This window comes from Ostrinia furnacalis, unplaced genomic scaffold, assembly GCF_004193835.3.
Source record: "Ostrinia furnacalis isolate ACB-3 unplaced genomic scaffold, ASM419383v2 OfSCF1433, whole genome shotgun sequence".
NCBI lineage: Eukaryota > Metazoa > Arthropoda > Insecta > Lepidoptera > Crambidae > Ostrinia > Ostrinia furnacalis.
Window position 1 is genome coordinate 120,818 of NW_021131672.1, and position 17,777 is coordinate 138,594.

The 17,777-nt window shown below is 37.5% G+C and overlaps 1 protein-coding gene and 1 long non-coding RNA gene across 2 annotated transcripts; both read left to right on the forward strand.

Annotated features, from left to right (window-relative positions):
• Positions 1 to 230: 230 nt before the first annotated feature.
• LOC114352717 (uncharacterized) lies at positions 231 to 5,283 on the forward strand. The gene is made up of 6 exons (XM_028304396.1): positions 231 to 297; positions 717 to 892; positions 1,526 to 1,648; positions 2,221 to 2,375; positions 3,808 to 3,865; positions 4,678 to 5,283. Exons 1-6 carry the CDS (start codon positions 231 to 233, stop codon positions 4,768 to 4,770), a joined length of 672 nt encoding a protein of 223 aa, XP_028160197.1. The 3' UTR covers positions 4,771 to 5,283.
• Positions 5,284 to 8,366: 3,083 nt separating this feature from the next.
• LOC114352728 (uncharacterized) lies at positions 8,367 to 16,630 on the forward strand. The gene is made up of 2 exons (XR_003655881.1): positions 8,367 to 8,619; positions 16,320 to 16,630. It is a non-coding gene; the product is annotated as an uncharacterized LOC114352728 (long non-coding RNA).
• Positions 16,631 to 17,777: the final 1,147 nt, after the last annotated feature.

Here is a 17,777-nt window from a genome sequence, read left to right on the forward strand (position 1 = left end):
CAGGTGTACAGGTTAGGACGTCGCACACTTATCCGCACCGTAACGTAAACGCCTCGCCTCGCAATTGACAGCGCGCGGAATGCGATACGGTGTTGATCCCTTTCCGAGTTGAAAAGTCAGCTATGAGCTTAAGTGAGAGGGAGAGTAGCATTAAATTTGACATTAAATAAAACTCATATCCTGATACACCGAGCAACTCAGGCCCCGGCCGCCGTCTGAAAATCAGCGTCATGTGGTATGCACTTGACACATATTATGCTGAGACGGGGACCTTTTTGCTGCTGCAACGCCGCCTAAGTAACTTTCCCGATTAATTTTAATTATCATTCTTTTGACTGGTTCTGTAATGTTGACCGTTTATTTTATGTTTGTATGTGTATTCATGTGGCAGCAAAATAAACGTTATTCTATTCTATTCAAGCGAGATGCGCAGTTAGCTCGATCAGGTTGCATATTATAATAATACTAGCTGACCCGGCGAACTTTGTTCCGCCTTAATGGCAATAAATAAGCAGACTTTTTTTTTAATTTCGAACGGGATAAAAAGTATCCTATGTCCTTCTCCTGGCTCTAAACTACCTCCCTGACAATTTTCAGCTAAATTGGTTCAGCCGTTCTTGAGTTATAAGCGAAGTAACTAACACGACTTTCTTTTATATATATAGATTATTTATATATGTATAATTTATTGATATCAACTTATCATCTACCTGTAGATGTTGTGGTATCTACAGAGCCATCGGAGTTTGCGATAGCCAACGTGCAGTGCCAGTACGACAGCCCGTCCGACACCGAGTCGGTGGCGTCGGTGGCGGGCGTGCGGACGGCTGACGACCACACGTACGACACGAGGGACGAGCCGCCCGCGTTTATTATACACCAGACGAACAATGTGAGTGTTGCTTTTGCTCGTAACTTGATCAGCGTAGTTGCTGATTATCATCAGATTTTTTGGTCTCTACTGCAGGAGTACGACCGTACAATCCCCACGGGAGCATCAGTGGGTCTAGCTCTAGACAAAGTGCAAATTATAATCGCAAACCACTCGAAAAATGGCCGAAATGCCTTTTTTTGTATGGAGTTTTGACGGATTCGATTTTCGATTAGATCAAAAAGTGCATTTTGTCTAGGGGGCAGGTCACCTCAGCCCATCTGACTGTAGTATTTAGACTTCTAAATCAAGGCAATAGTAGATGAGAAATGGTCGTGTTCCTGAAACGGAGATCAAATGATGATGATGATTAAAGACCACGAAGTTTTGTATGGCGCCCTTCAGCTATGTCACAGACTAAGTATGTGGTGGAGTATCGACTTGCTTACCTACGTCTAGCAAAGGACTGCTATAGGCTAATGATGATGATGACTATAACCTATTGCTCTACCCCAGGCCTGACGGACTAATAAAATGATATCAACTACCTACCCAATTATTGCAATTTTTAACTATATTTTAACATCTTTCTTTCTCTAATAGGTACATATTATTCCCCTAATAGGTTAATTTCAACCACTCTTCTTCCAACAGGTGTCCCAGTCACTCTCGCTGCCGTCGAGTCCGTTCGTGGAAGTCCGGCCCAAGATCATGACCATCGGCCCCTCGCACAACACGCCGGCTGTCAACGTCATACACGTGGGGGATAGGCCGCAGGTGAGAGGTCTTTAAACAACTATAGTCTGGTCTGTGAGCACGTAGAATTTTGTCCAATGACCCCAAGCTACCCATCCTTATCGCTCGCGCGTAATTATATTGCTGTCGCGACTGTGCGACGGGCGCCCGCAGTGAGTGTGCGAGCCTAGCTTAGCTAGACTTCATCAAAATCGGTTCAGTGGTTTAGGCGTGAAAGCGACATAGACAGAGTTACTTTCGCATTTATAATAAGTAGGGATAGTAGGGAAGTAGGGATTTACAAAGCATACGCTATATCTACACAGATTCGTGATTGAATTAGCCGCATATACCTAATTTAAATTACTGCCCATAAAAAATATAATTTCTGGTGATCATAAAAGTCAAATAAGTAATGACACCTGAGCGAGCTGTTACCAGGTAATTGCTGTAAAAATTACTATAATATCCCTATTAACCTCTCCACCTATGATTAATAACCACTTGTGTTAGGAGTGGTTTCACCACAATGACGGAAGACGGGTATTGATCTAGCGACCACCGATGCTCTAATTCCGACACTGACACCATATGTTATTAACTTATGTTCTCAGATCCAAACGCCGCAGTCAACGCAGCCAGAGTTCAACATAAACAAGCGCATCCGGCGGAGTGAGGTAGTCTTGCGCCAGGCCGCTGATTGTGTCAGCCGCGGACTCACCTTCCAGACCGTGTCGGAGCAGTTTAACATACCCATATCCACCATCAGGTCAGAATTAGATTAGGTCTAATGCCACGTTCGATCCTCAGACCTAAAAGCCACCTCAGGCAAAAAAAAAACACTGGGACAAAAAGGCCATCTTCGACCAAAAGTTACTTCAGGTTAACCGCCACCTTGCACCTAAAGTGACATAAAAGGTCAGTAGAGTCACTTTGGGCCAAAACCGCCACCACAGGCTATAAGAGGCACCACGAACGCATCCGACAAAGCGAGGTAGTCTTACGTCGCGGGCTCATTTTCCAGACCGTATTCACCATCAGGTCAGTTTTGGTCTCTGAAGAAACAAAAAGACATCTAGGACAAAACGTCACCATCGACCAAAAAGCTTATGTTAGGCCAAAACGACACCTTATGCTAAAAGAGCCACTTCAGGCCAGAAACACCACCTTCGACCAAAGCTGCAAAGGAGCCACTTTAGGTTAAAAACGCCCTCTCTCTCCAGTCAAAGCCACTCCAGGTCGAAAATGCTCCCGAATAAAAGAGGTACTTTAGGTCAGAACCACGTTTTACCGAAATAGAGTTAGGCCATAAGAATAATTTCATTGATATGAAAGGAAAACAAAAAGGAACTCTATCCAACTATAGATTTAGAATAAAGATATCCCATCAAAAACAATACTTGTCAAAAAAACCAAGTCTCGCAACTCAGTTGTTCTACGGTAAAAAGTTGTGAGATCCATGTAATACCAAGTCCAGGCCAGGAAATCTTTAACGTTTTACATAAATTATTGACTTGGCCATCGCACTAAATAATTTAATTTACACGTGTTTTCATGCGATGGCCAAGTCAATATATTTATGTAAAACGTTAAAGATTTCCTGGCCTGGACTTGGTATTACATGGATCTCACAACTTTTTACCGTAGAACAACTGAGTTGCGAGACTTGGTTTTTTTGACAAGTATTGTTTTTGATGGGATCTCTTTACTTTTTGTATTTTGTAGACAGCAGTTATGTATCTAGAAAACTGGACCGAAATTGAAAAATTTTACTCGACTTGGCGGTTGCACTACCGTGCCCCCAAATATTTTAGTTTTTCCTTGATTCATACACCAAACACTACTTATATTCCAAATTTGAAGCTTCTAGGTCTGCTAGAAGTGCCTTAGAATTTTGATGATCGGTGAGTCAGTCAGTGAGTCAGTGAGTGACAAAATTAAGTAACTTTGACCCGTTGTAATTCTTAAACTACTGGTTCAAACTGAATGAAATTTTAAATATACCGTATCTTTACAATGCCTGCATAGCTAATGAAAATTCAGCCTTCTAGTTTTATCCACAACGAAGTTACAGGCGGTCGAAAATGGCCTGAATTGCTTCGAGAAAAGGATGGTACGGCCGTGCCGCTTTTTTGCTCGACTTGGTGGGGGCACTGCCGTGCCCCCAGATAATAAAGTAAATATACATTTTTTATCTGCAGGTTCTTCATGGCACGCAAAGGCATCTTACCTCGGAGGCGGCGTGGGCGCAGCACACAAGTAAGTAACCAACTTCTGACTCACTCGCTGTTTCATTTTATATTTGTCTATAGTCTGGTCTGCGAGCACGTAGAATTTTGTCCAATGATCCAAAGCTACCCATCCTTATCACTCGCGCGTAATTATATTGCTGTCGCGACTGTGCGACGCGCGCCCGCAGTGAGTGTGCGAGCGCGACAGCAACATAATTACGCGCGAGCGATAAGGATGAGTAGCTTGGGGTCATTGGACAAAATTCTACGTGCTCGGGGACCAGGCTTTACACTATTTTCTGCTCGCGACTTTCTCGAAACAGTGTGCCATAGAAAGCTATGCCTATGATGCAACAAAGGTTTGCAAAGAGTTTATATAAGTTTTCAGATCCCTTACTTGAATAATATTTGGTTACTTTCATAATCAATTTCCCCCTTTAACATTTATTTTAAGTAGAAAGTTAGCCTAAAGTTGACCACACACATAGTATTAACCGATCAGCATCTATTAAACGGAAAACGCAGCGTGGGACGTCCACCTACAAGGTGGACCGACGACATCGTAAAGGTAGCAGGGAAGCGCTGACGCAGGCCGCTACCAATCGATCAACATGAAAAGCATTGGGGGAGGCCTATGTTCAGCAGTGGACGTCCTGTGGCTGAAATGATGATGATGATGATGAGTACCTTATAAATTATACAGTCTACATTTTCATTGCAGAATAGCACTTCTTCACAAAATAAGAACATAATATTTTTATTAAAACGATATGCTTTGTAATATATGTGTAACTGTCTAAATAATACCTACTAAACGCGTATAGTTCGACCCGTTCCCAGCTGAAGCCGTGCAGTAGTCCCGAGCCGCCGTTCCACATGCAGCACTTCAAGCTTCCCCACATGCTACCGCTCACTGACGAGCCCGACAACTGAGGTTGAGGGTAGACGAAGAAACATGAGGCTTGCGCTTATTCTGAGTCAACTACTTACTGTGTCTAAAGGCGCATTTTAAAATAAATGTCTTACTGAAGTACATTTTACAACCCAGGTTTAACTACTGTATGTAAAAGCAGTTTTTAAAAGCGTGTTTGCAAAAAAAGACCGTGATCTGGGTCGAAGTGCAGTGTAACTTTTGTGATCCGGGTCGAAGTGCAGTGTAACTTTTTTGACCCTATCGAAGTGCAGAGTAATTTTTGTGACCCGGGTCGAAGTGCAGCGTAACTTATGTGACCCGGGTCGAAGTGCAGCGTAACTTATGTGACCCGGGTCGAAGTGCAGTGTAACTTATGTGACCCGGGTCGAAGTGCAGCGTAACTTATGTGACCCGGGTCGAAGTGCAGCGTAACTTATGTGACCCGGGTCGAAGTGCAGTGTAACTTTTGTGACCCGGGTCGAAGTGCAGCGTAACTTTTGTGACCCGGGTCGAAGTGCAGTGTAACTTATGTGACCCGGGCCCCCCCCCCCCTTAAAACTAACCTGTTGGCTTTAAAAATCTAGTAAAATTCGTAAAGATAGGTACTGCTTTTCATGAATATTCAAGGAAAACTGTAGCGGTTAAGATACATCAGTTAGATTAACAGTAATAGTCATTTAACTCATGTATTATAAAATTCCTTAACTAGTGAAAATTCCTTAGAAGAAAATATTAAAAGTGACTTTAGATGAAATATATTGTGTTAATGACGGACAACTACGGAACCCTACACGGCGCGTGGCACGACACGCACTTGGCTAATTTTTATTCTAGTGTTTTTCAGTGTGCCTGCTGTATCTTTTTGGTAAATAGTAGGTACTGGATTAACGATTAACGGACTTAGGATAATTTAACGGAAGTTAACGAGTCCGTTAACATTTTTTAAAGTTAACTTAAAAGTTAATCCGTTAATAGAAATGTTAACTTCGTTAATTAACGATTAACGGATTAACGAGTTAATGCCCAGTAGGGCATGTAATATCGGAAGGTTTTCAATTCCGATATTGGATTCCGATATTAGATCTCAATATCGGAATTCCGATATTAATATCGGAATTGAGTTCATGTGCTATAAAATTAATATTTGGTTATATTCGTAAGAATTCTGGTTTTTTTACAATAAAATAATGATTTTAATCAAAATCTTTAATTTGGTACAAAACAGCACTTCATAAAATTGAAGTATTTTAAAACCATTTTTACGTTATGGGTATCCATTGGTGGCGGCCTGCATCCAGCGCCTTCCTGCTACCTTTATGAGGTCGTCGGTCCACCTTGTGGTTATGAGTCCTACGCTGCGCTTTCCGGTTCGTGGCCTCCACTTCAGAACCTTGCTGCCTCATCGTCCGTCTGTTTTGCGTACTAAGGCAGAACCGTTGGAAGACCTTATCACAATGCTCGAAGACCTTAATCAAGTTTCCCAACAGGTAGGCCTTCGGATGAATATGGAAAAAATGAAGCTTATGTCGAATATCCATGTTGCTCCTTACCCAGTTTCGGTTAGGAGCTCGATTCTCGAGATTGTTGACAAGTAAGTATGTCTATCTCGGACAAACGATCAGCCAGGTAGTTAGATGCAATTTCGAGAAAGAGGTAAAGCGTCGAATAAGAAGACGAAAGTCTTCAATTAGTGTGTGTTACCAGTGATGATATACGGTTTGAAAACGTGGCCTTTGAATATAGGGCACAACGTGCTATGGAGAGGGATAAGCTTGGTGTTTCTTTACGAGATCTAATCAGAAATGAGGAGCTCCGTAAACTAACTAAGGTCGCTGACATAGCCCGACGGATTAGCAAGCTGAAGTGGCAATGGGCAAGGCACATAGTACGCAGAACTGACGGTCCATAGTCCAGTAAAATTAATGTTTGAAAGGGAGTTGAGAACTTGAGATGTCGTTCTTTGTTGACCAAGTAGCTATGGCAAATGCTAAAATTGATTTAGAACAAGTTAAATTAACCATAAATAGTAAAGATATTAAAATATTTGCAGTGGAACAAAAAGTGATGGTGAGAGACATGAGAAAATCATTGGTCTTTGCCAATCATGTACTTTGGGCTTTGTGGCAGGTTGTGGCGAGCTTAAACGCTTTGTTTAAAATCTCAATTAAAACTTTTATCTGATTCCGATATTACGATATTGGGTCGCTCAATATCGGAATTGAAATATCGGATCTCGCCGTCCGAGATTCCGATATTACGAGATTCCGAGATTCCGATATTCATGCCCTAATGCCCAGCTATGTTTATAAATAACTAAAAAGTATTATATTCGAATACTTGATATATCAGGCTGGACCTGTAAATCTATAAAATCATCTGTAATAATACTTTTTGGTGAGTAGGAGACGTATTTTTGTAATATTTGAGTACTAATGATGCAATAAATTTATAATGTTATAAATCAGGAGAAGGAGTTACTTAAGTATCCAATGGATCTCAAATATTTCAAAAACACACCTCCATAGCCTCTTAAAAGGCTGATAATGATTTGACAGTTCAAAACAAGCTGTCCTCCTCGAATATTACCCGTGTAAATGAGACACAATATAAAATTTTCGAATTGTATAAAGTAAAAGGCTTGTAAAAATGTATAGAAATCTCATGTAGTATTATAGATTTAATGTTTAAAATAGATTAGTATTAGTAATCAAGAAATGCATTTGACATAGTGATTATATTTTGATAGCAACAGAGTGTGGTAATATTATACAAATTGTTTATTTTCTAATACAAAGTAGAAATAGGAATGAATAACAATGTTTTGATGCTGGTAGTTGGTTTCCTAGGAAATGTCACAAATAATATATAGACTCACAATACGCTATCTATTGAGATATTTATGTATGCGGATTGCACATCAGGTTTATACGGTTTTGGTGTAAAGTAGTACCTATTTCAATTTCAATAAGCAGTATTTAGTTTGATGTCTTCTTTCTTTTATATTGTCTACAGATTGGTTTATCAAAATGTCAATCCGTTTCCGTTATACAAACTGTCCGTAAAAAGACCTCTATTATTATTTTTTGTTAAGTTTAAGTTTTATAACGCTTTCGTTTTGTGGCGTATAAGTTATTGAATATACAACGTGTTATTATTTAACGCAAAAACAAGAGGGTAGTGTAACTTTTGTGATCCGGGTCGAAGTAAACTGTTATTTTGTGACCCGGGTTTTAAAAATAGTGTAATTTTGAGACCTGGGTCGAAAATTATTTAATTTTCATCGTTTTTTTTTTATGTACCTACTTACTACGGGTAGTTTTTTCGCTAAAAATGTGAGTATAATTTTTTACCTAAAATGATATTGATAGAATGTTAAAAAGCCCGCCTTGGTGTCGAGCAGCGCCGTCTGTTGTCTGAGAGACACTTGATTTTTTGTCTCTGGTCGTCAATAGTTCTACCTCTGGCCACTGGCGCTAGTGACCGCCTTGTAAAATTCCGTGGAGGGTAGTTACGGGTAGCGTAGATCTGTTTTCATGTTTTTAATTTATGAAACTGGTTTTTAAATTTTGTGGTTGTAATTTGATTTTATTTTGTGTTCTGAAGTGAAGTGATCAATAATCAATAATTTATATTTATACCTATTATAAAACCAGTTGCGTTGTTTTTGCGATATTTCAATAACACGTTGTATACTTACGCATATTGTTCCTGATTTACTCTTCTAAGGCGGCTATTTTTACATTATTTTAAGGTAAGGCAGTTATTTTGTCTATTTCTTAAGTTTGCCGTACATTTGTTATAATATTCTAAGTGCTTTGTTTTAGTCGAGATCTCAAATAGGTACGTCGTACTCTAACGATCAGTGGTAGGTACAACTATTTGCCCGGGCATAAAGCAATAAAATATATGGCCACTCACTAAATGGACCGACGATCTGGTGATGGTCGCGGGAAGCACCTGGATGCGGGCGGCACAGGATCGGTCGTTGTGGAAATCTTTGGGGGAGGCCTTTGTCCAGCAGTGGACGTCATTTGGCTGAAACCGATTTATTTACAAAAATGTCCCAGTCTCCCTTATTTGCGAAGAGCTGTGTGATGGACCAAAATATCTCTAACTACCCTGATCTCTATTACACATAGTTCCCACTATATCTATAGCATTGTGACAGTATTATTTTGAACAAAAATACACGAACTAATTCTCCAGTGCCCTATTTTTGGCAGAAATATTTTTGAAAATCCTTGTTTATTCTGAAATTGTTAAATAAAGCAAAAACCAAGTATTTATTTTTCTCCTTAGAAAATAATGACAGGGTATGACTTTCAGATTAAAATAACTACGTATTCTAATAACAATTTGTTCAAATCTGTTACAAAATGTTTGGGAATATAGTATTTCTGCCAAAAATATGGGCATTGCTGATTTTGGTTGGCGGCGCGCCCATCTTGTGTATGATTTATTCAAACTTGTAGCCAAGTATAGATTATGAACTACAACGAACGAACTGTCCCACCCGTGACATTGACAGGGGGACGCCACCGTCAATACCGGATCGCTGGTTCCGTTTTTTTTTTGCCATGTTGGAAATTATACAGGGTGTTAGGTAAATGGGTATATGAGCCGACACTAGCCCATGTTAACATGGTCATATAAATGGTATGGTGAAGTCAGAAAATTGATATCTCCATTTTAATTATTTTAATTTTCATACAAATCGGATTTTATAAATTTAATTTTGTATGAAAATTTTAAAAATTAAAATGATGATTTCAAATTATCTGACTTCACCATACCATTTATATGACCATGTTAACATGGGCTAGTGTCGGCTCATATACCCATCTACCTAACACCCTGTATAGTTAAACGATGGTGGCGCCCCCCTGTCAATGTGTTTGGTGGGACAGTTTAGTGTAGTTAATCTTTAACAGTATTGGTGGTACTAATAATGTGATCTGTGGTACCAGTGTACAAAATTGTAGCTACCCTTATTATGGTACCGCAGCAAGAAATATGTTTTATTCATAACTGTGAAATGCAGAAATAATTATTTTATGCTGAAATGAAATCAGAATCAATAATTTTAATAATTTATAATTAAATACAAGTAAGGAGTTAACACCAATCAAGAAGTGGTGCCTGAAATTACTGATTAAATTAATTATTTAATGTAAAATGTTTAATATGTACAACTCTTCAACCTACTAAAAAATGACGAACATCTCCAAAGGATTTTGAACTTTACGTCAATGTGTAAAGTTCAATATTGATTGAGGACATTTTGTGGTAGGTTGATACCTCACAGGCGGGCGCGCCGCGGTAGTGCCGTGCCATGTAGCCGCGTGTAGCGTAGCGTAGCGTGTGTAGGTTTAAAATAAACATATTTTTGTGAATTCCTTTCGTTTTATTTCCTTTCTTCTATTTATAACTTTATTTCTGCGTCATAAGGTCTAAATCTGCCGTGAAGGTGGGAATTGCCAAAGTTAAGTGGCAGTGGGCGGGGTTACAAGTACAACGGTCGAGCTAAGAGTAGGCGCACACCGTTGATTTTTCGTCGGCCGATAGTTTAGTCGGGCAGTTGATCAGTGTGGGCATGTATGGGAGTGTGCACACTACGCCGATTCGATTTGGCCGATTCTTCATACAATTTGAAATCGGGCACAACTATCGGCCAACTAAAAATCAACGGTGTGCGCCTACTCTAACTGCGCACCTGACAGCCGTGACGTCACATCGACGCGAACGACAAACGCGGGGATGTGTCCGGGTGAGTGCGAGGGAGAGTCGCATTCCAGCGAGGTGCGCACTGCGCAGTTAGTTCGATCAAAAACTCTATTAAAAACTCATTAAAACTCATTTATTTCTGTAAGTAGGCTTAAAAAAAGCACTTTTACACGTCCCAGTATTAACCCTACCACTGCTTCAGGACAATGAATGGGCCAGTGCTGAGAAGAAGCAGCGCAAGAAACTCGGTCACTATTGTCAGCCTCTTTTTCAAAGGTTTACATGCTTTAAAATGTACAAAGTTTTAAATATTTATGCGAGCTAGGCAGTAACGTATCCCAAACATTTTTATCTTTTAAATAATCATCGACTTTATAGTAGCCCTTTTTCATTAAGGTACTTTTAATATGTGCTTTGAATTTATGGATGGGTAGTTCTACAACAGTTTGTGGTAATTTGTGGTAGATCGGGTTGTAGCTCAAGGAACTGGATGGCCGTTCGGGCAAAAAAATTCTCGAGTGGCGACCACGGGCCGAAAGTAATGTGAGCCTTCCCACTCGATAGCCTGAGGGTTGTTGTGGAAAGCCTTTGTCCAGCAGTGGACGTCATCTAGCTGAAACGAACGAAGTATCCAGAATATCTTTATCCTTGTTGCCTAAGAACAAAAGGTAAGTAAATAAAACAGCTGTGTAATTTTCTAAAACATGAAATTTATTATTCCTTATATCTACAGTGATAAGGCATCAGAAAGGCTGGACGCGTCGTACTTTGTACTGAATGTGGGGCTACTGCGATTCCACGACCAATCGAGAGCGTACGCGTGAATTTATGTTACACAGTACAGGTGGCGCCACCTGAAGGCAAGTAAATTGACTTCTTAAGAGCAAAAAGGCATTTTGACAACACAGAACGATGTTTATTTAATGTTCTTTACAGATTAAACATGGAAATCATAAGGTTGTGACGTCACTGACTATTAAAGTCAACTGACCGACTTACAAAAAGTTATACAACGAATTTCAGGCGACATTAACTGACAATAAAGAAGATTGTAGCACAAATTAAGATTTTTCTTTCCACAAAATCAACAAATTGTTTTAAATCTAAAATCTGTATAAGGCACTCGGGGTGGCGCCTCCTGGTGGCAAGTAGACGAACTTTTTCTGCAAATTTTCGTTTACGCTTTCGATGGCGAGAATCGTGTAAAACTTAGTGGGCACACTGAAGAGGCTACCTTATAGTATAGCAGATAAACTTCATTTTATAAACTATAGATTTAACTTCACGAATGAGTCAGACAGTTTAAGATTAATTTCTAGTTCACATTGAAATCATTTACAATAAGAATTATAAATGTTATTTTACATACTCGACACCTATTTAATAATATATCATGTGAAGTAGCCCCTAAAAGTGTAAGATATTTGTAATTTAGGCATTATATCTGTACCAAACATAGTTCATTATTAAAATAATTTATCTCAGATATTTCCAATATTGCTATTTAAGGTGATATTACATTAGTTATTCACTGCACTATAACATTAAACTATATTCATAAACATCTAACAGAAATTTACAAAATAATCGTTGTTTAGGACATGCAGATATCATTTTGTTAAAAATATTAGGACATTCACAGATTGGCGTTTTTTTGTGCACGTTTAGTAGGTTTTGACGCAGAACGTTATATTCGCAAAATGTCATCGTGAAAAATTTGGTCACTTTCGCAGAATTTCATTCACATTTTTTCCACATCTATATTGAAGATGAATAATTGTGAATGATATTGTGCAAATGTGACCTTTTGCGAAAGTGACATTCTGCGAAAGTGACTTTTTGAGAGAAAGTGACCAAACCTTTCGCGATGACATTTTGCGAATATGCCGCTCTGCGTCAAAAACCTGGAGTGTAATACGCAAAAAAACGCCAATCTACAAGTACCCTCAGTGCAAACTTAACGTCCGTGGCAAGCGCACACAACACCAACTTGATATGTAACTCAATTACATAATTAACCGTGGTAAAAGTACACGAAGAATATAACGTCTATACATTAAAATTATAAACATCCTACTTAAACGAGTTGTGCCAAAATATTGTTTTTCGATGGAATTTACCATAATTTTTTCACTTGCCATCTTTTACTAGCCGAGTCCCTCTTGTTTTTAGGGTTATGTTTCTTTTGAATACTACGCAGTCAGCGTTTAATAGTTGCTGATACCCAGTGTTCAAAAAGTTGACAACACAACCTAATTCTAATGAGGGTTTTCGCGATTGAAAAATCCGCCAGATGGCAATACATAGACGTGAGGTCCAAATGCTGCATGATTGGTTATTTTTGACATGACATTGACAGATTATTCTTATCATAATACAGGCCTAATATACTGACCATTATTTTTCATTTTCTTTCATTATGTTAAATTCCACCGAAAAGTGTTAAGAGTATTTTTTAACAACTAATATTAATAATTGTTAGTGTTTTCCGCCTTAATTTATTTATTTAATACAATTATTAAGTACATTTTTCTTTCAAATCAAACCTTCGATACATGATTTCGATTCTAAACTTTTTTTGTAATGGCAAGATTATATTATTTAATTATTTCATAATATTTAAAATTGTGAACTGGCAACCGTCCGTTTTACGTATTTCTAGAGCATATACGTAAAATAACGTAACGCATAACACGTCTTTCATTGTTTTGGAACCTTAAAGGGAATAAAGTTCAAAATATGGTGGGAAGTATATTCCCACTGCCAAAATATAGAAATAAAACGAACATAGTACAATATAGCGCCTCAATTGAAACAGACAGATGTATTGAACTGCTCTTTTACGTTAATGTAACGGTAATTTAACGTTACCGCTGATATTAACGGTAAAATAACGATATTCTGAACGAAACGAAAATAACGATATATTAAATTTAATAACGTTTAACGTAAGCAGTTTGTCTTTGTAAATAAGTTACCATTCTTCCATGCTCTAAAATTAAAAACGTTTACCAGTCTACAATCTAAAGTTGCATTGAAAATAATTGACATCGGAAACAAAATAATTGCTTTCGCTAAAGGGTAATAGGCTAAGGGTAAGGGTTGGCTGAAACGAAAGGGTAATGCAGATCTATAATACGTATTTACAAATCCCTAATAAACTAGAAGTTACTGTGATTCCTATAGTATTAAGTTTACAGTTTTCAATAATAGATGGCGTTGACTGCGTATTAAATCGCGATGGTTAGTTGTGTGATGTTTAACTTTATTAAATGAGTATTGTCAATACATAAGAATCACAATGATTAATATTTATTTACTTTTGAGTGCTAACTATCAAAATTTTGTTTAAAACTAGAAGAAACAACATATTTTTAGTTAATTCTCAACAGTAAATATTATTATATCTACACCAATCACACTATACCTTATTTCATTATGTCAGATAAGCTATTATTAATTTTCAAAATATTTTATTTGAGTTTGTAGAAAAATAAATACACCACACTGAGTTTAGTACACTGAGATTTTTTTCATGATTTTCGATAGAAATATTACACGCCAAGAATTTTTTCAGCACTCATATAGTGCCTGAGGCATAGGAGCGGCACGAGTGTTTTCAACCGACTTCAAAAAAGGAGGAGGTTCTCAATTCGACCCGTATGTTTTTTTTTCTATGTTTGTTACGCGATAACTCCGCCAATTATGAACCGATTTGAACAAATCTTTTTTCGGCGTNGTGCAGTGTAACTTATGTGACCCGGGTCGAAGTGCAGCGTAACTTATGTGACCCGGGTCGAAGTGCAGTGTAACTTTTGTGACCCGGGTCGAAGTGCAGTGTAACTTATGTGACCCGGGTCGAAGTGCAGTGTAACTTTTGTGATCCGGGTCGAAGTGCAGTGTAACTTTTGTGATCCGGGTGGAAGTGCAGAGTAACTTTTGTGACCCGGGTCGAAGTGCAAAGTAACTTTAGTGACCCGGGTCGAAGTGCAAAGTAACTTTAGTGACCCGGGTCGAAGTGCAGAGTAACTTTTGTGACCCGGGTCGAAGTACAGTGTAACTTTCTAAATTCGGGACAAAGTACAGTTGTGTTGTATTTTCACACATTCAAAGATTTTGGAAGGAAAATATTACGCACAGTATGACTGATTCGACACTGCACTCGACCTGGTTTGGTCCTCGTTTGGTCTCGAATCTCATCAATTTTAAAATCGATTGTAAAAATTGTAAAATTCGTTCGCCGTTTCAAATCTTTACAAAAATTGTCTACAAAGGTGTCTTCAATCATAAGGTTGTAACTACTGGCAGCAGATTAATATTTAAAAAATGACAGCGTTATCATACACTATCAAGCAAATTGAAGATGTTGAATATACATGGTAGTCATATAAATAAGCAATAATAGTTTCACCATATAAATGTGTAAAATTAATTCGTTTAAATACAAGTGAGTTTCAGTCCATAGCTTTCAAATAGTGGCCTTTCAATAAACGATATTTTCATAATACCGATTTTTAACTTGAAATCCATAGTGTTGCGAGCGAAACAAGCTTAGCTAAGTGAGATGAGCGAAATGAAATCGCGTTTGCTTATAAATAGTGAATTTATGGTTTATAAGTAACTAAAAAGTATTATATTCGAATACTTGATATATCAGGCTGGACCTGTAAATCTATAAAATCATCTGTAATAATACTTTTTGGTGAGTAGGAGACGTATTTTTGTAATATTTGAGTTCTAATAATGCAATAAATTTATAATGTTATAAATCAGGAGAAGGAGTTACTTAAGTATCCAATGGATCTCAAATATTTCAAAAACACACCTCCATAGCCTCTTAAAAGGCTGATAATGATTTGACAGTTCAAAAACAAGTTGTCCCCCTCGAATATTACCCGTGTGAATGGGACACAATATAAAAATTTCGAATTGTATAAAGTAAAAAAGCTTGTAAAAATGTATAGAAATCTCATGTAGTATTATAGATATAATGTTTAAAATAGATTAGTATTAGTAATCAAGAAATGCATTTGACATAGTGATTATATTTTGATAGCAACAGAGTGTGGTAATATTATACAAATTGTTTATTTTCTAATACAAAGTAGAAGTAGGAATGAATAACAATGTTTTAAATGCTGGTAGTTGGTTTCCTAGGAAATGTCACAAATAATATTATAGACTCACAATACGCTATCTATTGAGATATTTATGTATGCGGATTGCACATCAGGTTTATACGGTTTTGGTGTAAAGTAGTAGGTACCTATTTCAATTTCAATAAGCAGTATTTAGTTTGATGTCTTCTTTCTTTTATATTGTCTACAGATTGGTTTATCAAAATGTCAATCCGTTATACAAACTGTCCGTAAAAAGACCTCTATTATTATTTTTATTTTTTGTTTAAGTTTAAGTTTTATAACGCTTTCATTTTGTGGCGTATAAGTTATTGAATATACAACGTGTTATTATTTAATGCAACAACAAGAGGGTAGTGTAACTTTTGTGATCCGGGTCGAAGTAAACTGTTATTTTGTGACCCGGGTCGAAAAATAGTGTAATTTTGTGACGTAGGTCGAAAAGTAAGTACATTACTTGATTTTTTGTCTGTCGTTAATAGTTCTATCTCTGGTTGCGTTGTTTTTGCGATATTTTAATAACACGTCGTATACTTACGCGTATTGTTCCTGATTTACTCTAAGGCGGCTATTTTTGCATTATTTTAAGGTAAGGCAGTTATTTTGTCTATTTCTTAAGTTTGCCGTACATTTGTTATAATATTCTAAGTGCTTTGTTTTAGTCGAGATCTCAAATAGGTACATCGTACTCTAAAGATCAGTGGTAGGTAGAATTATTTTTGGTACTTTTATGGTTTTAAAATATATGGCCACACTCACTAAATGGACCGACGATCTGGTGAAGGTCGCGGGAAGCACCCGGATGCGGGTAGCGCAGGGCCGGTTGTTGTCGAAATCCTTGAGGGAGGCCTTTGTCCAGCAGTGGACGTCATTTGGCTGAAACTAACGAATGAAAAAATAGCCCAATAAATTCCAATTTATTTAGAAAAAACTGTAATAAGAACCAAAATATCTCTACCTACCCTGATCTCTATTACACATAGTTCCCACTTTATCTATAGCATTGTGACAGTATTATTTTGAACAAAAATACACGAACTAATTCTCCAGTGCCCTATTTTTGGCAGAAATATTTTTGAAAATCCTTGTTTATTCTGAAATTGTTAAATAAAGCAAAAACCAAGTATTTATTTTTCTCCTTAGAAAATAATGACAGGGTATGACTTCAAATTAAAATAACTACGTGTTCTAATAGCAATTTGTTCAAATCTGTTACAAAATGTTTGGGAATATAGTATTTCTGCCAAAAATATGGGCACTGCTGATTTTGGTTGGCGGCGCGCCCATCTTGTTTATGATTTATTCAAACTTGTAGCCAAGTATAGATGAACTACAACGAACGAACTGTCCCACCCGTGACATTGACAGGGGGACGCCACCGTCAATACCGGATCGCTGGTTCCGTTTTATTTTTGCCATGTTGGAAATTATACAGGGTGTTAGGTAAATGGGTATATGAGCCGACACTAGCCCATGTTAACATGGTCATATAAATGGTATGGTGAAGTCAGAAAATTGATATCTCCATTTTAATTATTTTAATTTTCATACAAATCGGATTTTATAAATTTTATTTTGTATGAAAATTTAAAAAAATAAAATGATGATTTCAAATTATCTGACTTCACCATACCATTTATATGACCATGTTAACATGGGCTAGTGTCGGCTCATATACCCATCTACCTAACACCCTGTATAGTTAAACGATGGTGGCGCCCCCCTGTCAATGTGTTTGGTGGGACAGTTTAGTGTAGTTAATCTTTAACAGTATTGGTGGTACTAATAATGTGATCTGTGGTACTAGTGTACAAAATTGTAGCTACCCTCATTATGGTACCGCAGCAAGAAATATGTTTTATTCATAACTGTGAAATGCAGAAATAATTATTTTATGCTGAAATGAAATCAGAATCAATAATTTATAATTAAATATAAGTAAGGAGTTAACACCAATCAAGAAGTGGTGCCTGAAATTACTGATTAAATTATTATTTAATGTAAAATGTTTATTATGTACAACTCTTCAACCTACTACAAAATTACGAATTTCTTCAAATAATTTTGAATTTTACGTCAATGTGTAAAGTTCAATATTGATTGAGGACATTTTGTGGTAGGTTGATACCTCACAGGCGGGCGCGCCGCGGTAGTGCCGTGCCATG